Source organism: Microtus pennsylvanicus, chromosome 4, assembly GCF_037038515.1.
Source record: "Microtus pennsylvanicus isolate mMicPen1 chromosome 4, mMicPen1.hap1, whole genome shotgun sequence".
Classification (NCBI taxonomy): domain Eukaryota; kingdom Metazoa; phylum Chordata; class Mammalia; order Rodentia; family Cricetidae; genus Microtus; species Microtus pennsylvanicus.
In genome coordinates, this window is record NC_134582.1 from 113,049,362 (window position 1) to 113,072,496 (window position 23,135).

A 23,135-nucleotide genomic window follows, 5' to 3' on the forward strand; every position below is an offset into this window, starting at 1 on the left:
CTAAGAAACATTTTTAAAACATTCAGCATCCTAAGCCACCAGGGAAATGAAGATTAATCCAATCCCACTTTACCTCAGTCATCATGGCTAAGATCAAATGACAGCAAATGCTAACGTATGTGTGTGGGGGGGGGGAACACCTTTATTTGCTGCTGATAAGAATGCAAACTGGTACAGTCATTATGGAAATCTGTGTGGAGGTTCATCAAAGGGCTATAGATAGGTTTACCACTTAAGCCAGATGTATAGATTGATAGGCAGGTAGGTGATAAGCAGAAGAAAGAAAGAAAGAAGAAAGAAAGAAAGAAAGAAAGAAGAAAGGGAAAGGAAGGAAGGAAGGAAGGAAGGAAGGAAGGAAGGAAGGAAGGAAGGAGATTGATAGGTGATAGATGATGATGAAGAAGATAGATAGATAGATAGATAGATAGATAGATAGATAGATAGATAGATAGATAGATGATAGAGTGTGTGTGTGTGTGTGTGTGTGTGTGTGTGTGTGTGTGTGTGTGTGTGTGGTTAAAAAGCATTTGTACTATAACACCATAGGCTAACAAATTAAAAATCCAGTTCCAGGAATGAGTTACCTCTTTTGGAGTTGTTGGCTAGTGAGGCCCCATAGATGCCCTAGCTTTACAGGTTATTGACAATGCTATTGGTTACCTTATAAAAGTTGAGAATAAGACACCATTGCTGAAAGTCCTCCAGTCACTGATCATGGAGGAATCAAGCAGGTGCTGGCCTGGAAGCTTCATCCCTATGGTCTAGCTTTCACAGTTCTGGTAGGTGATATGCATCCTACCAGACACGAAAGGTAACCACCAATCTCAACCAGCTGTGAGCCCTGTGAGCTAAAATAATGACTAGGCTGGCAAGACACACTCACTGGAGCAAAATGACATGAAGATAATGGAAGAAGCCCACAACTTTCTGATTGGATTTAAGTCCCATCCCACAGGACGAAGCCCACACCTGGCACCATTATCAGGACAAGAGCCTGTGGCTAGACAAGCTAGTCAGAGCCCCCGTGAAGAACCTGATGCTATTATTCTGCTAAATGGACACAGTATTATATAGTAGTGTATAAACTCCTAGTGACAAGCCCGTGTGCCCACAGATTGATGCGTCTTTCACCCTCATCCAGAGAAGTTTCTATCTGTTGTACAAGGTGACTTATGCAGAGTCCCACATGATGCTGGAGCCCAGGGATAGAGACTGTGGAATTCTCAGTTCCCAATAGTACATCTACATCACACCCTTTCCCCCAGACTCAGGGTTTTGTGGAAGAGGAGGCAGGAAGAGCACAAGAGGCAATGGATGAGCACAAGGAAATAGCATCTTCCAGACAGATATGCAGGACATCTGCACATATGAACTAGCTCATAGTATACACAAGTACTGTGCAAAATACGGCCAGATCAAATCCTGGAATAGGCAGGGAGGTTGGAATGAAGTTCAACCCCTATTTGAGGACCTATTTTCTACTGATAGCCACTGAAGAACTGGTTTTCCTTAACAGTGTAGTTCATGGTAATTTGGCTACATTCCTGCAGAAGGCCACACATCCAAGACACATTGGGTGCACAAATTGGACTTGATAGTTGCAAGAAAGAAGACACAAACTTAGGGGAGGGAGTGTTTCTGACAGTAGTGGGCGAAGGGAGATGTGCATGTTCAACGTATGTTCTACGAGATTCTCAAAGAACTAATTTCATAAAGTGCTAGAGCTTATAAAACAAGAAAAATTATTTTTCTGGCTTCCACACATTTATGAGTGGTTATAAACAGATGATAATACTGCCTTCTCAGTCTAGAGTCATATTTTCTCATACCCATAAACACCTCAGAAAATACTTTCTAAGTCATATTGAACATGAATATGTCTTAGTTAGGGTTTCCACTGCTATGATTAAACACCATGATCAAAATCAACTTGGAGAGTAAAGAGTTTATTCCAGTTATCATCTCTCAGGCCACAGTCCATCCCCTAAGTCAGAGAAGGAACTCAAGGCTGGAACCTGGAAGCTGGAACTGAAACAGAGATCATGGAGGGGTACTGCTTACCTTCTTTGCTCAGTCGGCTTTTTTATAGCACCCACGACCACTAACCCTGGGTGGCACCACCCGCAATGGACTGGGCCCTCCCGCATCGATCACTATTTAAGAAAATACCTTATAGACCTGTCTATAGCCAAATCGTATGGAAACATTTTCACAATCTATGTTCCCTCCTCTCACATGACTCTCGCTTGTTTCAAGTTGACAAAAATCTGGCCAGCATGGGATGTCTCTGAAATTCCCCACAGCCATTTCACCTTCTGGATTATAATATCACCTTCACACTGATGTCTTAGTTATATCAAAGCAATATTGGATCCGCTATTTCTTCTGCAACAACCAGTCAAGACTTTATTCTATGATACTATCTTTATATGATATCAAAAATAAAACCATATCCATTTAGGAAAATTAAAACTTATTGCCATAGAAAAGTATGCATTGCACTATGGAGGGCTACAATTTAAACGATAAATTAAACTCCGAAGCTTCAGTTAGAGCCTAAATCATAAAGTATATGCACAGAAGGATTCTGATATTTTTTCATGACTGACTGACATATACAATCATTTTTAAAAAGTTATTTTGTTCTTTAATATTGTAATACCATTATGCTATTTCCCCCTTCCCTTTTCTCCCCTCCAAACCCTCCTATATCACAACAGACAGAGACCATTACAGAAAAACACAACTGATCAAAATGCTGAGTCATGGAACCCAGTCCCAAGGGGTACATCTACAATTCTATTCCCAATCCTGAGGCTCAAGGGTCATTGCAGAAGAAACGGTGGGAAGAGCCAGGGAAACGGGAGTATGCTGTAAGATGGTTTCTCACAGCAGTTTCAGAAGCTATACCTAAAAGTCTCACCAACATAACTGCCTAAAGACATATAAAGGACAATAGACATGCTAGTGTGGATAAAGGGGACTTTCTTTTTCTAGAGGCAGGCAGAGTTATTTACATTAATTTGTTTATAACTGACTAGTTCTGTTTCACTGGATCATGCTGGCACAACTCTAAAGTTTACACTTTGTGTTTGTATTAGAGATAGAATTTCTGATAAATCAGGACCACTTATATTTTGATTATATGATTATCACCATTTGACTTTGGGGTATTTATAATCTGTGATGCCCAATTTGGTTTTTTATTCAACAGTACTTAGGACTCAGAGCCTCCCAAATGATCATGATCCACATTGATGGCTTGCCTCACCTCTTCATCTTGTTGACCAGTTCTCTTCATCCAAGTGTGGAACCTTATAAGATTCCCCCCACCCACTTTGGAAAATCAACTGTTAGCATCATTTTGTGTTTTTGGCAATCATGCTTTGGAGATTTCATAGTAGCGGTTTTCCTCTCGCATATAAAAGGACCCTTAAAATCTTTTCAGCTCCTCTTCATCAATATTCCCTGAACTTTAATATATAAGGGCTGTGTTGTAGATTATCAACTGGGCCTGTACACCCCATGTTCAGTTGTTATTGGCATTTGACCAGTTGAGGCTTTCAGCAATGGTCTCTGTCTACTGCACAGGCAAGCTTCTTTGATGAGGCCTGAAGTTTTCCCATACCAGGCACTGGTGTTTTAATTATGTAGTCTATTAATTTGGGGGAAAGTATTATCACCCCAAGTGGTGTAGCTTTGGTTAAAGCATTTCGTGTGTGTGTGTGTGTGTGTGTGTGTGTGTGTGTGTGTGTGTATTTAAGATAGGCCATAAGGAATTGGGGAGAGTTGGTGGGAGGAGAGATGAGACATGATAGTGATATATAACCCCCCCTCTCTCCTTCAAGACAGGGTTTCTCTGTGTAGCTTTGATGCCTATCCTGGAACTAGCTTTGTAGACCAGACTGGCCTCCAACTCACAGAGATCCGCCTGCCTCTGCCTCCCGAGTGCTGGGATTAAAGGTGTGCGCCACCAAATAAAAAGTAAAATACATGTAATTTTAGTAAAAATAAAGAAATAAAATTCTTATGTCTCTTTAGTCTACATTATCCCTCCTCTCTCTCCTTAAATCTCCTTCTGTGTTCCCCCCCACCAAGGCAAGTCTCTTGCCTGTCGCTCCCATTTCTAATGGTAATTTAATCAAATGTATGAGAGTCTGGTAAGTGTTTTTTATTCAACTTGTGCTGATTTTATCTGAATATAAAAGATTAACTCTACTTCCTATCGAATCAAATTTCCATCTTATACAATTCCACACATGTGCCCAGTGCATTTGACCCTTCTTAATCCCTACTCTTTATTATCTGCCTGCTACCCAAGTCCAGCCCCTTTTCTCCTCACAGATCTCTCCACTTTCATGCCTGTTGATTTGGGGTGGAAGAGGCTGGGTGTTGTCCTTGTTACTCACTGGGCTTAACAAGGCCCATTGTCCTGACCATGGGAGCCATCCATGCAGCCTGATGTGATCAGGATGGGATGTAAAACAAAAAACAATAACCCTCCCTCTCTCAGATTCTACCAATAGCCAGACTTCAGTAGTGAAGGGTGTAGTCCTTCAAGTCCCTCCCACTTCCATGACTGATTGCTGATACATTGGCTTAGTGAAGGTAACCACGATTGTTGTGAGGTAATGGTTGTATCGAGTCTAGAAGATAGTGTTTCACAGCTTTTTATCCTACCTTCAAGTTTCAGTCTCACGTGTTTCTCACTCCTTTCTTGATGCCTTTTTTAATATCTAAGGGAGAATATAGTTGTCAGCCTTCCTTTATTAACAAACAGGTCTCACAGCGTCACTAAGGCCAAGGCGCAGGAATCGGGAATTACCAGCCCTCGAACCTCTCGGTTAGTTAATGTGATATGGTTTCTCATTGCAGCATTTCAGTTTCGTGTCTCTGCCAACTGATGTGCTGGAAATTGAAGTGAAGGACAAGTTTGCCAAGAGCCGTCCCATCATCAAGCGTTTCTTGGGAAAGCTGTCAATGCCGGTTCAGAGGCTGCTGGAGAGACACGCCATAGGGTAAACTGTGACTGAGATGGCTATGCTTCCACCCATAGGCCACGCCCTTCCACTCATAGGCCACGCCCCTCCGCTCATAGGCCACGCCCTTCCACTCATAGGCCACCTTCAGGATGGCTTGTGAGTTGCCATTATAAAGTCTTAGGGAATCACAAACTAAAATGGTTTCCAGTTCCTGGGTCTCTCCCACCAATATCATTTCCTGAGCCATGATATTCAGTTAAATCATTCCCCTTCTTCTTAGTCATGTGCAATTTGTGCAAAACATATTATAGAGTATAGAAAATCATAAGACAGTATTGAAAAATACATTTTCCTACATAAATAGAAGTTTAAAGTTTGCCTTTGCTATAGAAAATATTTCATTCCTTCACCTGTCTTGTATGTAGAATTTAGCCACACACTGCATTTTCATACCCAGACGAAGTGCTATGCTTCTTAGGTAGAATTTCTCAAAATATGCTATTTGCAAGAAATTCTAGATGAAATTTTAAAAGCATGCATTTTCAGGGAATGGCAGCAATTATGTTGGTTGCAGAAGTCAATCGTATATAAGAATATGCTTTTGTGTTTTACATATTTTGCACTCATATTCACTCGTAGTTTTTATTAAAACGAACTATGATCAGATCACCTCTTTTATAATGTGTATTTCCTTAGCTAATAGCACTACATTTAAAAATATTAGCATGGGTCTTTGGCTATAAGCATATTATTAATATGTTATGTCTCACAGCGTAATATCAAAAGACTGAAAAATACTATGCAGACTTTTTGGATATTTTAATATGAAGTTCTCTAGGAGTTTGTTTAGTACCTGACAGCATGTGTGTAGTTGTGTGATCATAAGGATGCCTTAATTCTCAAACCAAAGGAAGTTGACATATACGGAGTCATTGCCACATGTCAGACTATGTTTCCACTACCCATTCAGGTTTGTGAAAATTGAACAAACAACACCCTGGTGTAAACTGCCTAATATTATCACTGGCACATAGTAGGGCTTGAGAGGGAATGGTGTTCCTCATGACCTTGGTCTTTTTCATTTGGTTCTCGTAACACTTCTTAAGCATTATCGTTTCTCCACGTAAGGAGAAACCTGTGAGGGATAAGTCAAGGTTAGACACACACTTGCCTCCCTCCTCCTGCAGCTGATGGCCTAGTTTGCTATTGCTGTACTTTCCACTCCTCTCCTACCCTCACACTGCTAATGCTCTGCCAGGTATGATGCAAGACAGCAAAAGAGGTTTGGTAAGACTTCTGATACTCCAGCGGTGAGCCCACCGCTGCCTAACACATACTCAGCTACTTCCTGCTGGCTGAACTCTCTGGCTCGTTACAGCAACAGAGAGGACTCGGCCGCTTCCCTACACCAAGGTTGTTTTTAAGTATTGACCTGCAATGCCAGCCTTGTATTGTGGAAGAATGTATACCCAGGTAGGAAAAAAAAAAAGCAATTGAGGTAGAAGGGGTTTGCCCTAACCTGAGCAAGGTTAGTTTGGTTTTCCTAGTGTTCTTCCCCCTTAGAGGAAGGGGCAGCGTAGATGAGTGCAGTCAACAATAAGCCTTGGTGGTATTACTCCCCACCACCTGTGATAGGATGATACACTTAGCCTATTCCAGCTCCTACTCCTCCACTTATTCTGGCCACTCCACCTTCTCTTCCCAGGCCTGCAGCATCCATCACCTTTAGAGACCACTCCTGTAAAAGCTGCCCATTAGAGATATGTCCAGCATAAGAAGGAAGAAATTGCTGGACGATGGCCATGAAGCAGTCAGTTGTCATTTGGCTTGAGCCATGGTACAACCCCAGAGTACACACACACACACACACACACACACACACACACCATTTCCAGTTCTCTCTCCATTCCTTAAACTGTAGCACTACCTTTCGGTTGTCTTTTGGTCTCTAAACTCAACTCCGATCTTCACTCTGAGAGTGTCGCTGACTATCTGGGTCCTTATTTACTGGCCTCTCCTTAGTCTCCAGTTAGTTGTAAGCTGTTACAGGCAGGTTCTGTGGGGTACATATAGGCTTCAGCGTATAGGACGCAAAGGTCAGCTTCAGCACCTTCTTCTATGGCAGGGCCTCAGGAACCACTTTCTGAGGTCTCTGAGTGGTTGGAAGGAAAGAGAGGAAATCTTGGGAAGTGAGTGCAGAACACAGTGAACTTGATTGCCATGTCACCAAATGATCATCTTCAGCTCTCATTTCTATCGACTTAGATTCAGAAAGTATTTCTTACAATCATAGTGGGCATACTTCAAAATAATAACCAATATCCCCCTCTTTCTAAATTGACAGAGCATTATGGTTCATCCTATTATATCTCCATATAATGTTTTAACTATGAAATATGAGTTCTGAAAATAAACACTATGCCATGCTTTATCAAGGAAGATATTAAATTAATGGATCATTGGGCTATTTTATTTGTTTCATAATGTCAATTTTTGCTAAGAAATCATTTAATACTGACATCCAGTAACTCGCATTTTTATTTGAATATCACAAATGAATCAGTGGATTGAATAAGGAGCAAACAATCAGCTATGAAATACATCTTTGTTTGTCCCTGGACCTCCCAAAGAAGTACTTTCCCTCATTTGACCAAGGTAGCAAGAAACTGCTTTTTAATAAAAACTGTATTGCCTGTGGGGAAAAAATACCATTACAGCCTCAGATTGATTCCTCCCTGGATGGATTATTTTTCAGCAATTCAAAAATGACTTTGAATGAGTATGGCACCAGAATCCAGAGTAGTCAATAAGCGTCTCCATACTTGGTGCCTCTGGAAACCAAAGGTCAGTGAATACAAGTCTTGTTTTCGCTCCATCCTGTAGCAGGTGGTGTCCCATAGCCCAGCACAGGCTCTCCAGGAACTTTCATGGAATCTATTCTTATACATTGCATATATTCCCTCTCACATATTCTGGCACCTTCATTGCCAGGGGCGTATTTGAAAATGGCAATGTCCAAGGAAGATCAAGCAAAAACATTTGCGATTTTTGTCCTCTCGCCTTCTGTACAACACATATTGTCGAATTTAGTCTGTAAAAAGGGGTGATATTTTAGGATTTACAGGTCACACAGTCTCTGTCTAAACTATTCAGTCCTTCCACTGTGACATAGGTAATGTGTAATCTCATAAGCATGGCTGTGTTCCAATAAAACAGATACTTAAATTTGAATTTCACACAATTTACTCTTCTTTAAGTATTTCCCACCAAATCTTTAAAATAAAGCTTATGACCATACCAAAATAAAAAAGTGATGACTAGATATGAACTGTAGTTTTATGACCCTTGAGTTAGAATATTTGATAAGAATTTCCTTGTACTTCACCCCACATATGTACCTTAAGGCAGTAGCATAGGTCCCCAGAGAGCCCCTCGCTTCCTGTCAGTAGTTCCTCTGAGCTTGCTTGTAGCAGCAGCTGGTGGAGAAAGCACACTGTGTGGTCTTTAGCAGGATAGGCTATTGCAAAATCTGTGATGGTGCTTATTTCCTTCTAGGGATAGGGTGGTCAGCTACACACTTGGCCGCAGGCTTCCAACTGACCATGTGAGTGGACAGCTGCAGTTCCGATTTGAGATCACATCCTCCATCCATGCAGGTACTTCCAGCATGATCTTCATGTCGTGTTCAAGGCTAGTGCTCCAGCGTGGTTCTTCTCTCTAAAGCGCAGATAACCATAGTGTTCCCCGAGTGTGGCATAGGCTTTGTAGCTCTCTCATCTCCATCTGTGTCCCAGAAGCCAGCGACTGATTTTAGAAGCCAGCTTTGCTAGCTCCTTGGTGAAAAGGTTCCCCCTAACTCCCATCACCCAAAGATAGATGGTTACACAGTAGCGTAAAGGTCAACAATGTGATACAAAACAGCGTCTCACAGAGGAGATGCTAAAAAGCAATGTAATCACTCTATCCACGAACAAATGAATGCATGGAAGGATGGTTGAATGTGTCGCATCCCTTCCTACCTACTAACTCCTTATAGATTGGCTACTTGCTGAAGAGTGACATATTGTTGAGGAGCTACATTATACAGTGACTTTTTACAGTGTTACAGGGAAAACGAAATTTTCAGAACCATCTTTTATTCAGTTTTCCATACCAAACCTTATTTCCAAACAAGATGATGAGATGAAGCCTTTTAATTCTCCTTTTTCTCTTTTCCCACACACCCATACTAAATATAAACCATGCCAAGAAACGTGCAGTCATCTTGAACCAAATGTGAGTTACTATTAAAGCTGGCGAAGCCTCTGAAAACACAGAGCTGAAGTTTATGGCCATCCAATCCCTAAGCCCCAGTACACAGTCAGGTTGTAGGAAGACACTTGCTTTACTCTGTCGGATCCAACCTTTGCTGTTCTAAGACTGACCCTTCAGGGTGTGCAGAAACACTGCCGTATGTTTTAGCAGAGAGATAATTTTCTTAAAACGGGAATTGCACTAATGCATTTGAAGCAGAATACCAATCTGACATGTGTTTCCCACCAAGTCAGGGAAAGTTAAGCAGTGGTTGCTTCTCCCTGAAAGGTGGTCCAGTCGGAAACCTTCGTTTCCTATTGTTAAATGCTGCAGATGACCATGAACGCAGTTCAAACTTTTTCTTCTCCGTTGAAGCGTAAGAGCCTGGCTTAGCTATTCTAGCATCTTGAGGATGAGCCATGGGAAATGTTTTGAGCAAGAGCGGTCAACTTGCCTAAAGTTGTTAAGGAATTATAAACACTCTTGCCATCCTCACCTCTGAAAGTCACAGTATGTGACAAGCGTTGTTGATCTCTGAGGTGAGGGTAAATCCAGGTTTGGGATATTTAAAAATTTCTTTGCAGTCGCTTGAAAGAGAATTGTAAAAGAGTAGCCTTGCTGAAAATGTCATTGACATGAAGAGCACTCATTACAGAATTTTCCAGTAGTGATCTAGAGAGTAAGAAGCCCTCATCCACTCATCTCCAGTATCTTATATGAGAGCCCCTTTGCCATGGTTTATATATGCCTACCCAGAGTACTAGCTCCCCTTGCTCTTTTGGAAAAAAAAAATGACACAGTTTTCTTCTTGCCCACAGATGATGAAGAGATCTCTCTGAGTGCCGAGCCTGAGTCAGCGGAAACCCAGGACAGCATCATGAACAGTGTGGTGGAAAGCAGCAATGGGGAACCTCCTGGGGACGTTCCAGAACACTCGGAGAACTTGAAGCCAGAGTCAGCAAGTGAAGAGAATGGAATGAACAGCTCAGGGAACCAAAACCAGGAGCACGCCAGGCCTGTTGAGGAAGCTGCAGGTCCTATGGAGACTGAGGATGCTGGCAACATCTCGGAAGAACCCACAGAGGCTGGAGAGATTCAAGACCCAGAGCAACACGACGCCCCACCCACTCTGAGTGCAGAAGAAGTGGCAGAGGGACTTGACCTGGATGAGAATTTGCCACCATCCCTGTTGCCAGAAAGTAGCGGGGCAGAAGAGGGCGCAATGCAGGCAGATGGAGCCCGAAAAGAGGAGATGCAGGAGAAAGGCCAGGAGGAGGAAGAGGAGGAAGAGGAGGTTTCTGCCCTGGAGCAAGGAGAGCCTGGACTGCAGCTTAGGGCCTCGGTGAAAAAGAAAAGCAGACCATGTTCCCTACCTGTATCTGAGCTTGAGACAGTGATTGCCTCTGCCTGTGGAGAGCCTGAGACCCCAAGGACACACTACATCCGCATTCACACCCTGCTGCACAGCATGCCTTCGGCTCAGAGAGGGAGCACCACGGAGGAGGAGGATGGCTTGGAGGAGGAAATTACCCTCAAGGAGTCCTCTGAAAAAGATGGACTCAGCGAGGTGGATACAATAGCTGCTGACCCGCAATCCATGGAAGATGGCGAGAATGAGGGGGCTACATTGTGTATGGCGCCCTCTGATGGCGCTGGGGGCCTCTTCTCCACTTTATCCAAAAGCCTCGGTGCTGGCCAGGATGGCGACGCACACCCCAGCACGGGGAGTGAGAGTGACTCCAGCCCCCAGCAAGGAGCGGACCACAGTTGCGAGGGCTGTGATGCCTCGTGCTGCAGCCCCTCGTGCTACAGCACGTCCTGCTACAGCAGCTCCTGCTACAGCAGCTCCTGCTACAGCAGCTCCTGCTACAATGGCAACAACCGCTTTGCCAGCCACACGCGCTTCTCCTCTGTGGATAGCGCCAAGATCTCTGAGAGCACAGTCTTCTCTTCGCAAGAGGATGAGGAGGAGGAAAACAGTGCATTCGAGTCCGTACCGGACTCAGTGCAAAGCCCAGAGCTAGATCCCGAGTCTACAAATGGGGCTGGGCCGTGGCAGGACGAACTGGCTGCCCCTGCTGGGAATGCAGCAAGAACTACTGAAGGTCTGGAGTCCCCCATGGCAGGTCCCAGCAATAGGAGAGAAGGTTAGACTGCAAACCAGATCAGTGAGACTAGGACCACCATGATACGACACGAGTCTCCCCATATGGAGGTGGAGGGCTCAGTGTATTCGCATATTAATGAAGCTGTCTAGGTGTGAGCATTTCTGCTACAACATGTCTCAAATTCACACCAAGAAACATAGCGAGTAGGACGTGAATGGCTACCTACTTGTGTCTATGCTTCTTCTTGTTTTGACTAATGACTAGAGCTGGTTGGTGTGAGTTAGCTTCCTGGTCTTAACAGCCACCACAGGGGTAAAACTAGTATAAACAGCAAAAAAAATGGTATAAACAGCAAAGGATGGAAGATATGTTTATCTTCAGTATTAGGTGGCAAATATAGACTTCCTAAAACACATTGAAGATCAGTGATAGACATGGGTAATGGATGAACAACATGGATATCACCCCCCCCCCCCCCGCGCACATTCTGATAGCTCTGGGGGCCACTCCTCCCATTTGTCCAAAAGCACTGGTATTGGCCAAAATGGGCCAACTCTATACATGGGTAGACCACTTATCTTTTTCTTTTTTCTGCTAGCCAAATTCCTGATATAATAGTTGATTTTGTTGTTTTGTTGGGCTATTTTAGTTACTGGAAAGGAAGAACAGCATTATCTACCAGAGTCACTTGGGTCTGAGTCTGGGCTCTGACGTCCCTAACAAGCTAGGCTCCACTAACTAAAGACACCATGAATAGCAAAAGGCAGAAAAATGAGGTTGTCACACTGGAAAAGAAAGCTAGAAGTTTCAGGGGTATACATCAGGTCCATGCCTGGGGCTTTGACCTAAAGTTTGGGTTAAGAGTTGTGCCTAACTAAGTAGTTGATGCTAAGGGTTAGTCCTGCCCATTGTCATCTGGGTCACCCATCACCAACACTGTCTCCAGGAAGGTCTGACTAGTTGTGAGACCTGTCTGAAACCTCTGAGACACAGGCTTTCTCTCTGACTAGCAACGGAACTCAGCCTTTTCCTTCTAACATGAGATTCCTAGGGAAATTCTGATTCCTTGTGTCCATTGTTGCAATGGTCTGTTAGTCAGATTGGGAGGTGCAAGTGTCTTTCTGGAGAATCTCCATTTCTGCCAGTCCAGTTATGATGCAAATGCATAAATTCTCATGTTTCAAATAAGATGCTAATCCAAAGGCTGCCACCTTTGGTTTTACAATGAATGCTCGTTCCACATGAATCCAAACTGATACCTATTAAACCAACATCCCTTACCTAAGTTTTGTTTCTTTTCCTTCTCTAAAACTTGTGCTTAAAACTCAACTTAAAATAGTTTTCAAAAAACTTACAGCTAAGTGAAAGGAACAGAGTCACATAGTCATGAGCTCAAGCCCTGGGAGGCAAGTACATCATGCCACATCCTCACAGACTACCTAACAGCTCTGTATCTTGGCTTCCTAGTGTGCCAAGTGGGTAGAATTGTAGCATTGACCTCAAGGAATTAATTGGAAGAGTTAAATGATATGAAAGAGTAAGGACTCTGCCTCTTTCCTAATGAGAGTTCTTTTCAGGCAGATAAGCAAGAAAGCTAATTGTTTACGTTGTACAAGAAGACACACCCTTTGAATCTATCCTTACCATGTTAGTCAAGGAAACTTTCATTCAATTAAATACTAATCACTTTGCATCAAATAGTATTCTGGTAGCTTCTGCTGAAACAAATACGCAGCTTTCAATTCAAAGGCAATAAGAATTAGTTTATTCTGGAGCCAAATATAAGGGACCAAGGCCTAAAAACACAGTTTTAGTTACCTTAAATTCTAGGTTCCAAAGCAGTTGCATGAAGTTTCTGTAGAAACAAACTAAAGATAGCCATAAATAATGACACTTTAAGAATGCATTGGTAGAAACGGTGACTAGGTGGTTGCAGCCCAGTGGAGAAGCCTCAGCTATAGGCCTTAGATGCTGTGTGATGACACAGCCCTTTGATTGGTACAAAACTAGAGTTTGGTCATGTCTATTCATTTTAAAAGTGTTTTGATTTTTTTCATCTGTCTGGTTGTTAGGCTTTATCTATTAGTGACCAGATGTTAGCTCTAACACAGAATCAGGGTAAAGAATGACTGTTCCGTAGGTGAAAATATCCCCAGATGAATTGTAATTCAGCTTTGTGCCTGTAACAATCCACCATTTCCCATCACTGAAATTCTAAATCGTCAACAGTCTTGGCAGACTCAGCCTCTTTATAGGAAGCCTCTTTCACGCCCGTCTCTTCTACAGTTTGACCATGCTGGTTATAATAAGAATAAATTTAAAGACCCTCCCTTATTTTTAGTTGAGAAATATTATCCCTTCTTGGACATTCTGAGCACTTTCTTTGAAGCGAAGGCAATTATGTGAAGCTGGTCTCTAGTATAGAACTTGCTTGTTTCATTCAGTCAGCAGCCATGGGTCGGTTACATCATTGCCGTGTCTTGGGGCTCACAAGTAAGTGGGGTGTGCTTTCAACCAGCAACAGTATTACATTTCCACAAATTTGGGGGAGTGATTAACATGTTTGATCGAATGAATTACAATGAGGTAAGGGTTTTTTTTTTTTAAGAAACAAAATTCAAAGTACGGCAGCTGATGATGTAACAGCTGTACCATTGTTTTCTTTTCCAACTTTCTAACCCCAAACACTTATGGAAACACATGTAAGTGCCGTATCTACTCATACACAGCACCTGTGTTTGGAATAGCCACTTGTCCACCATGAGTGCTCTGCTGACATGAGGAGCACCTTCCTTGTTTCTACTGGTGCCTTCAAAGATCCAAAGGATTTTAGTAATGGTGGAAATACCCAGGGAAAATGTATTTTTAATATCGAGAACGGCCTTTTGTTCTGAGGGCATTTTTATTTTTAGTTGTTAGTTATCTCTTGGAATTAAGCTACTAAAATAAGCCCACCCTAACATCTTTCTACTAATTTATTCTCCATTGTTTCTATAGAACAGTAGTGGGGAAAATTATATTTCCCCTCTGGATCTCCTGGAACATGTTCACTATTTGGGATCCCTCAAAGGTCTTGACCGTGACATTTACTTTCTCTCCATTTGACCCAAAGGTTAATAGAATACATACTATCTATACTAGTCCTGGAAGGAAAAGGAAAGACGAATGTCTTTTTGTCTTCTGGTTAGGGGGTGTGAGCACTGTATGCAGCAGGAGGAAAGCAGTATAGAGCTGGATGGGGCTGTCTGTGTTTGGGGCCCTTCAGGATCTCCAGAGACTGAGAGAATCATTTAGTACTACTTACATGGTCAATCTGCACACCTCAGTAGATATTGAAACAGAAACACTGTTCCAGAATTTTTTTGGTTAATCACAAATCTGTAGTGACAACAATATAAGCAATGTATATAATAACATGAGTCATTAAGTCTATAGATAAGTTTATTTCTATAATTTCTCTGTATGTCTTTTTTCTTCTGTCCCTCCCACTTCTCTGTTTCAAATTTTCTTATATCAGTCTTCTTGCCTTTTATCTACTGCCTTTGTCTATTGTTTATTCCTCTTTCTAGAGCTCCTCTGCTTTTAATTCCTCCTCCGTGTAATCTGGAATAGCCATGATTTCCCATGACCTGTTTGACTGCCCATCTCATCTTCTAAGTTCCCTTTATAGGAATTTACATCCTTGGACTATCAGTTCCTTGATCCATCTTGGAACAGCACTATCTAAGAGTTCCAGACTCCTTTAAGTCTGAAAAACTGTCATTTGATACTCTTCTGTTGTTTTAATTATGGACCCCTCATATCCATATGACAAGGTGTGTTTCCCATAATCCAACAAAGCTTTTGTGAGACCTTATAAATCCTTCACTCCCTTCAAACAAGCCTGTCTCCTTTACCGGACTGAAATAAGGCTCTTTAAGTTTTCCCTTGGGTTTCTTTCTGATGTCACCTTTTAACCAAGACAATTAAAGTAATTTCAGAAACAGACTCTGGTCCCATGTATTGGTCTATGTGTCATAGACCAAAAGTCAAAACATATTTAGGTTTTTTTCTTCTCTTTTTTGCTCTCCATTTTTCTCTTCCTCTTTCTCTTTCTATTCTTTCCTCCTGCTCTTCTTCCTTCTCTTTCTTTCTTTACTAATTTGTGTCATGATTGGTATGGTTATAGTAAAATGGCACAAAAGCAAAAATATTGCCCATTTTATTTGTTTTTCTTGTAGTGATCTTTGTTTTACAATCATGTTTTTTATAACATTGCCATAGCAATGAATATGAATGTCTTGACTATCTTGTTCATAGGTGAATGTCCTATACTCCATAATTCCCAGCCAATAAGCCAGCTTCCTTCCTTGAGGCCTGAACATCATCACTACCCAACAATCGATGAGCCTCTTCCACCAAGTAAGCTTTAGTTTTCAAATCTATGCCTTAACTCTTCCCATGAAGTCTGAACAGGTCAGTGTGAACTCATATGCAAGCATCCAAAACTCTTTCCAAGTTCCATACTTAGCACTGTTATTAAACACCAGTACACACCTATTCTAAACATGCTTTTGAGCAAGCGCTTTCCATATATGGTATTAAAGAGACAAGCAAATGTTGTTGAAGTCCCTACGTTTCTGAGGAAGAAGAAAAAGATAGACTATGTTTCTTTACAAGACCTGACTGGTCTTTGTAACTTTTCAGTCCTAAATTTACCGATGTAAAATTTTCAGTTGGAAATAGAAGGTATTTTTTTCCCAGTGAATCCATTATCCACCAGTGTCTCCATAGACTAGGACAGCTGCGACCCATAGTGTTTTAAGAAACTGTACTTTCCAAATTAACACTCGCATCGAAGGATCAGAAACTCCAAATGTCTGTTGTAGTTCTTAGGCATTTGCAGGAAAACTCTTACTTTTAGGGTAGAATTCAATGTCATTTCACCTAGTAGCCGTCCTGTACTAATAATTCTTTAGATAGTCATTTGAGTTTAGGAAAATCATTTAATCATATTAAAAATAATATGTTTTATTATTTGTGAGAATAAAATTCTCACATGTTGCATTTTGCATGAATACTACACTTCTCCCTATTCAGTCATACGTTAGCAGTGAGGAAATCACAAATGTCTTTAGTAGATACCCTAGCTTAAAGCATTGACACATTTATTTCTCAGAGGCCAAGCCAAACGTTATCTTCTTTAACTATTGGTGCTTGATTTCTTTCTTCATTTATATACTGATTTATGATATGACTTAAAAACAGTAAAAACCCATCATGTTTCATATATTATTTTTTGAAAAATGTATATATAACATGTTACTTCCAAGAAACAGCCTCTTTCTCACACACACATACACACACAAAATCCTCTCTACATATGTATCCCCAATCCATGCAGTAACATAACTAGTTATACATAGTTAAATTATAAATAATTTAACATAAAACCACCTCAAAATAACTACCTAATATAAACCATTCTCAACAACTAAATAGACTGTGTAGGTTTTAATTCTTTGTTCATATAGCAATGAAAATATTAGAAAATTTGCCAATGAATTCTGACAATAGGATTTTGCTAGGCAATCTCAAACAGGACATGAATTACTTCATTACTGATAGTCATTCATTCGTCAAGTATTTGCTGAATACTGTGTAATTGGTGCTGTTTTAGGTAAGCAAAATAGATAGTGATTCCAGCCCTCATGGAGCATCTCTATGCTCATCTGGGAAGTAGACAGTGAACAATAAAACAATACATAGGAGTAGTCTTAACTGTAATAAATGCAGTGGAAAAAATTTAAATAGAAGAAGATAAGGGGTCTTTTCATGTGTAGTAGACAACTGGTTTGCTATTTTAGATCCAGAAGTCTAAGCAAGCTTCCCTAAGAGGGCAGTAATGGATGAGGTAGCAGAGCTGCTCATAATATTGCTGAGGGAAAGCTGTTCAGACGAAGGGAGCAGCCAGAGCAGCTGCAGAGCCCCAAGTGGAGACCTGATGATGGGTGTGAAGAATAAAGCCAATGCCTCTGAAGCCTCAGGAAAGAGAGAGAGAAATGTAGATAACAAAGCAAGGGAAACCATACACAACCATCCCCTGAGGCTTTGGAGACCGCTACAGTGGTTCCCAACTTTCCATACAGCTCCTCATCCTGTGGGGGTCCCCAACCATAGCTGCAGTGGTTCTCAACCTTCCTAATGCTGTGACCCTTTAATACAGTTCTTCATCCTGTGGGAACCCCCAACCATAAAATTATTTTCATTGCTACTTCATAACTGTAACTCTGCTACTTTTATGAATAGTCGCATAGATATTTTTGGAGATAGAGGTTTGTCAAAGGCAACATGACCCACAGGTTGAGAACAATTGGAGAGGTTTGGCTTTTGCCCTGAATAAATGGAACACAACAGCGTTTGAGCGGGGTAGTGGTATTTCTGACCTGTATTTTGACCTTGGTTGATGTGCAGGGAATAAAATGAGGAGGAAGGATAGAAGATACAACATAAGGTTATTGCAGTGACCAAGATTAAAATCATGGGTGATTTGGATCAGGGTGGCACCAGGGAATTGTTAATATATCTGAACATATATTTTGAAGACAACCTTGGTGACACATTGGGTATGGAAATGAGAGAAAGATAAGAATTAAGAATGACTCATTTTAACCTTGACTGATGGAAAGAAAAAAATGTCTTTAGTAGAGAAGGTGGAGTAGGAGTGATCTAAAGCTTCCCTTGATCATATTATAGTTGAGATATCAAAAGGAGTGATGGCAGAAGGCAATTAGATATATGTCTGTAAAATATATATAGGATATTATATTTATTAAAATATTTAAGTGCACAGTATAACAATATACATGTTTAAGTTCTTAATAAAACATAATTAGGTATCCAATAATTTATTCTCTCCTAAATGACCCCACACTGCTGTAACTTACCCAGTGAAGGATAGAGACAGTTTTCAGGGGTCTACATGAATTCATGGCATCAGAGCGCTTAATCCTTCTGACAATGCTGAGGCCTGGAGATCCACTCAGAAGTTTTTCTTTGTTTATAAGATATGTGAAAAATAATTCTTTACAAAGCAACCCAGAAAACATACTCAAATTTAGTTAATTAGTTGATGAATATTTTTAAGAATACAAAATTAATACTATGTGTTTTAGGTACTTAACATATTAATAAAAGAGCTTGCGGATTTTGATGACCATCCTTTCCAGAAGTGATTTGGAAATTTGAAACTTACTAAAAATGCATCATCAATGTTCCATTCTCCAACCCCTGACTCCTTGGAGATTTTGCAAGACTAATGGAAAAGTCCTTGCTTTCCCTGAGAGTAGAGATCTGTGTTATCTGTCTGTGTCCTTAGGACTTGACATAGTTACTAGTTTATAGAAATGTAAGTGGAGTCTTCTCACTTGAATTAAATAACATGGTGTTATTAGAAAGTTAATTTTTGTGCTTTGTTGGATGATAGTTCAAAAAAACAATTGTTCAATAACTTTTCTAAGATTAAAACAACAGACATTTCAAATTTTGGGAGCAAGATTAGTTATGAAGTTATAAAATTGCAAATATGTACAATATTTTCATCAATAAATTATTTTTCTTATAGTTGACATCTGAATTATCTAATAACTTACTTTAGAGAAATCTTCCTAGATTATATTTCTGTAATTCAACTACATCTTTCCTCCTATCTGCCATATACATTAAATTTTGAATTTTCTGGTATTTGGATTTTCATTGGGTATTGACAAACCTCTAGGTTAGACAAATGAAATTATGTTTCCAAACAGATATGCCACATACATATAAAAACCATAAGAATGCCAAATTATCTTTCATTTAAAACTTAAGAGTCACTATATCATTGTCTAAGGCATGAGTTTTCAAGATAACTACTGTTGTCTGGCCCACTCCCCAAACCATCTTTTCTCACTTAAAAGACCAAATGGTCTTCCTCTTTTGCAATTATGCTTCTTATTTGTCTTAGCATGGTTAGCGTTTCTTTAGCATTATCAACATGATATGGTGATATTGGTGTTATTTCCACCACATTTTTATATGTGGACTACAGAAGTTTTACCCTTTGCCATGAATCATTGCTCTTATATGCCTAGTTCAGATGCACATGAAGCACATTTAGCTCCCAGATTCAAGGGATTTATTCATGGATTTCAACCCCCTTCGCTTACATGACCACCAACTAATCATCTATGCTCTGCGTTGACTCACTCTACCGTTTGTGATGATTCCTGAGCAACAAAGTCTTTATAGATCCATATATATATATATATATATATATATATATATATATATATGAACATACACATACATATATGTATGTAACAACAATTAATGGTAAAAAGAGGCCATAAGTTTGAAAAGGAGCAAGGAGGAATAAATGAGAGACGTTTGAAGGAAGAAAAAGATGAGAGAAATGATGTAGTTAAAATCTCAAAAATTTTATAAAAGAATAATTTTAAAAGGTTTTTATCTTTTACTTATTTTAACTACATTTTTAATTAAAAATAATTGCATTCCTTCCTCCTTTCCTTTCTTCTCTCCAGTTTGATACTTGTTACATTGCTCCATTAATTTGGTTTGGTTTGGTTAGCCAGCCATAGGTAGGTTCAATATATACTGTAAGTTTACATTTGATCATATGAGGAGTTTGGAACTGTAGTTACCAAACTCTTCCATTCACCCCCTTAAAAGTAACTGCAGTTGCTTGAGCCTGCTCAGTTTAGAAAGAAGCTTTCTGAAGTTGCACATACAGCATTTCAGAACTCAGTTAAAAAGGGGTTTAAATACACAATCCATTGCAAATGCCCCTCCCCACCCTCTGTTAGACTAAGTGAAGAACAGATTCTTTTGCATCACAACACCAATGTTTACTGCAGGGTTCGTTCAATCTTCTGCAGTTGATTTTTGAATAATCAGCAAGATTTTTTAAAGCAGTAACCAAACCTCCTTTAGACACTATTAAATTTAAGCATATGTCATAGTCAAGGAACCATAATTAGAGCAAAGTAGAATCTAAGTCTATTAGCTCCTTTCTGGTAAGCATATTCCAAGCTCCTCTCTAGCTGTCACGGCAAGGGCTAGAAGACAAGTGAGGTGGGGTCCAATAAGCCACTGGTGAGTTCTAACTTCAGAAGCCCTGGAAGTGGGATGTGTCCACATGGATTGACAAGTAGTCTGTACTTGACTTCTCTTGTCCTTTTATTAAACATTAGACTGGGAAGCTCGAATTGACAGCCACGGACGGGTCTTTTACGTGGACCATGTAAATCGTACAACCACCTGGCAGCGACCAACAGTGGCACCTACCCCAGATGGAATGATCAGGTCCGGGTCTGTCCACCAGATGGAGCAGCTTAACAGAAGGTTGGTGACCAGTTTGGAACAAGCCCCAAATAGCCATGGTTAGATAAGAATGGCAAGACAACCCTCTTCTGCTTTCCTGCTCACTGTATGGAAGCTGAACAAAAATAACTATGTAAGAAATCTGTTCGTGGTAAGTATTTGGAAGCCTAGGTTTGGAAGATAGTGACAGGAAGCCTGTTAAGCTTAAGTGACATTTAAACACAGGGTTCCTCTGAATGTCTTCCTGGTACAAGCAAAAAAATCAGAAATTCTTTAACTATGGCCCCTCCCCCAAGGATGTGAAGGTCCCCACAAACTCTCCAAAAATTAGATGTAAAATTATATCTGTGAGCACATTTTTGGGAGACCAGTTTACATCCATCATAAGATTTCCCCAAAGATACAGAACTCAAAATAGATAGCATTCCAATTATAGTTTCCACAAAAATAAAAAAAACACCCATACAGAAAAATTGCCTCACAAATCACTGTAGACTTTGCCCTTGTCTGTCATTATACACCCTTCACTGTAGAGTTTACCCTGGCTGTCATCAATATACACCCTTCACTGTAGAGTTTGCCCTGGCTGTCATCAATATACACCCTTCACTGTAGAGTTTGAGCTGTCTGTCATCAATATACACCCTTCACTGTAGAGTTTGCGCTGTCTGTCATCAATATACACCCTTCACTGTAGAGTTTGCCCTGGCTGTCATCAATATACACCCTTCACTGTAGCGTTTGAGCTGTCTGTCATCAATATACACCCTTCACTGTAGAGTTTGCGCTGTCTCCATTATACAGCTATCAGTCACTGCAGAGTTTGTTCTCACCTCATCATCACTGTACCCCCATAACTAGGGAGCGTTCCCTCTTCTCATCATCATTGTGTGCTCATAAACAGCAGGGCTTCAAAAGTTCAAAAGTGTTTATCCTAGATAAATAAGTGCTTAAAAATATTTCTGAAATGGCCTATAGTGGTTCAATTGTGTAATTCCAGTTTGGGGGGATGCTGGAGTGGAAGAATCTCAAGCTCAAGGTCAGCTTGAACAACATATCAAGACCCTATAATAAATGGAGATCCTTCTAGAATCATTTTGATTAGAAACTATGTCTTCACTTTTGAACTTGAACAGATACTCTTTGGGTTTGGTTTACCGTGGGTGCTGTGTCTCTCATGCTTCAGGCCAGCAACATCTCTATTTTCTTGTTCTTTGAAGACAGAGTGAGCAATGGCTTTAGTAACTTCTTGTTGCTGAAAGCACAAGCATCAGGCTTACTTCAGCTGAATTTGCATCCAACCCTGTCTTGTTTATTTTTCAAATGCTAAGTTAAAGAAAAAGTTGAGGAGGACTGAAAAGAATAAAAGCCTATGTTAAGGATATTTCTCAATAGCAATGCCTTTAAGACTTAATTGGATCTAACTATTAAATGGGTTTTTTTTAATGGACTTTTTGACCTGCCAAAATACATAGAGCACATGTGATATGAAAGTTGAAGGGGAAATACTTGGAGTGGGAAGATCTAATTAAAAATGGGTGCAGAGAGATGAGGGAAAGTTATGGGTGGAAAAGTCACCTACAGCTTAATGTACGTGAGGAACATAAGGAAGTTTGTTGCTTTGTAAACTAATTAAAACAAAAGCAAGGAACTGGGCAGATATCCTGGTGGTTACAAGTACTTCTAGCTCTTCTAGAGGATCCAAGCTTGTTTCTTAGTACCTATATATCCAGTGGCTCACAATTATGTATAACTCCAGCTTTGGGGTCCTGACACCCTCTCTGACATGTATACATGTGAGTGACAAACACTCACACAGGTACTCATACATTAACACAGGCACACACATAAAAATAAGAAAAGAAATCTTCTAGATGGATAAAGAAAGAAAGAAAAATAGGTAACTGGGAAGGTGGCTCAGTCACTAAATGTGCAATCACCAGGAACTGCATCTAGATGCTCATATGAAATCTCTAGAACACATATAAACCTAGAGGTGGCAGCATAGTCACTTAATCCCAGATCAGGGGATCCCAAACCAGTAGGTTATTGGGTTTGTTGGACAGCTAGTCTAGATGAATTGGTAAGTTCTGGCTTCAGTGAGAAATCCTGCCTCAAAACATAAAGAGCCATCAAGGAAACTATCTGATGTCAACGTCTGGCTACTAAACACACGTGTGTGCACATACACAGCCACAAACAGACATGTGCGTGCACACACACTTAATTAACTAAATTAACTAATTAAAGTGAATTCTGTTTATAGAGACATATATTTCAGATGAAAGTCACCAGAGTATGCTTTTATTGCTTGAGTATTTAGAAGACATTTGCCTTCCATTTTTCCATCAGTAGCTGAATGTCTAAGTCATTAATAAGAGCCATAAAGGAT

At 40.4% G+C, this 23,135-nt stretch overlaps 1 protein-coding gene across 11 annotated transcripts in view; it reads left to right on the forward strand.

The window, feature by feature from the left end:
- Hecw1 (HECT, C2 and WW domain containing E3 ubiquitin protein ligase 1) overlaps positions 1–23,135 on the forward strand; it is a 237,636-nt gene that overhangs the window by 168,398 nt on the left and 46,103 nt on the right. For 4 of the 11 annotated variants that reach the window (XM_075970169.1, XM_075970170.1, XM_075970171.1 and 1 more), the window contains 5 exons: positions 4,876–5,018; positions 8,538–8,638; positions 10,094–11,422; positions 15,683–15,784; positions 20,614–20,764. In XM_075970169.1, coding sequence (XP_075826284.1) covers positions 4,876–5,018; positions 8,538–8,638; positions 10,094–11,422; positions 15,683–15,784; positions 20,614–20,764 — 1,826 coding nt within the window. The remainder of the gene's footprint in view (positions 1–4,875; positions 5,019–8,537; positions 8,639–10,093; positions 11,423–15,682; positions 15,785–20,613; positions 20,765–23,135) is intronic. The other 7 variants (XM_075970178.1, XM_075970177.1, XM_075970179.1 and 4 more) reach the window with 3 other exon arrangements.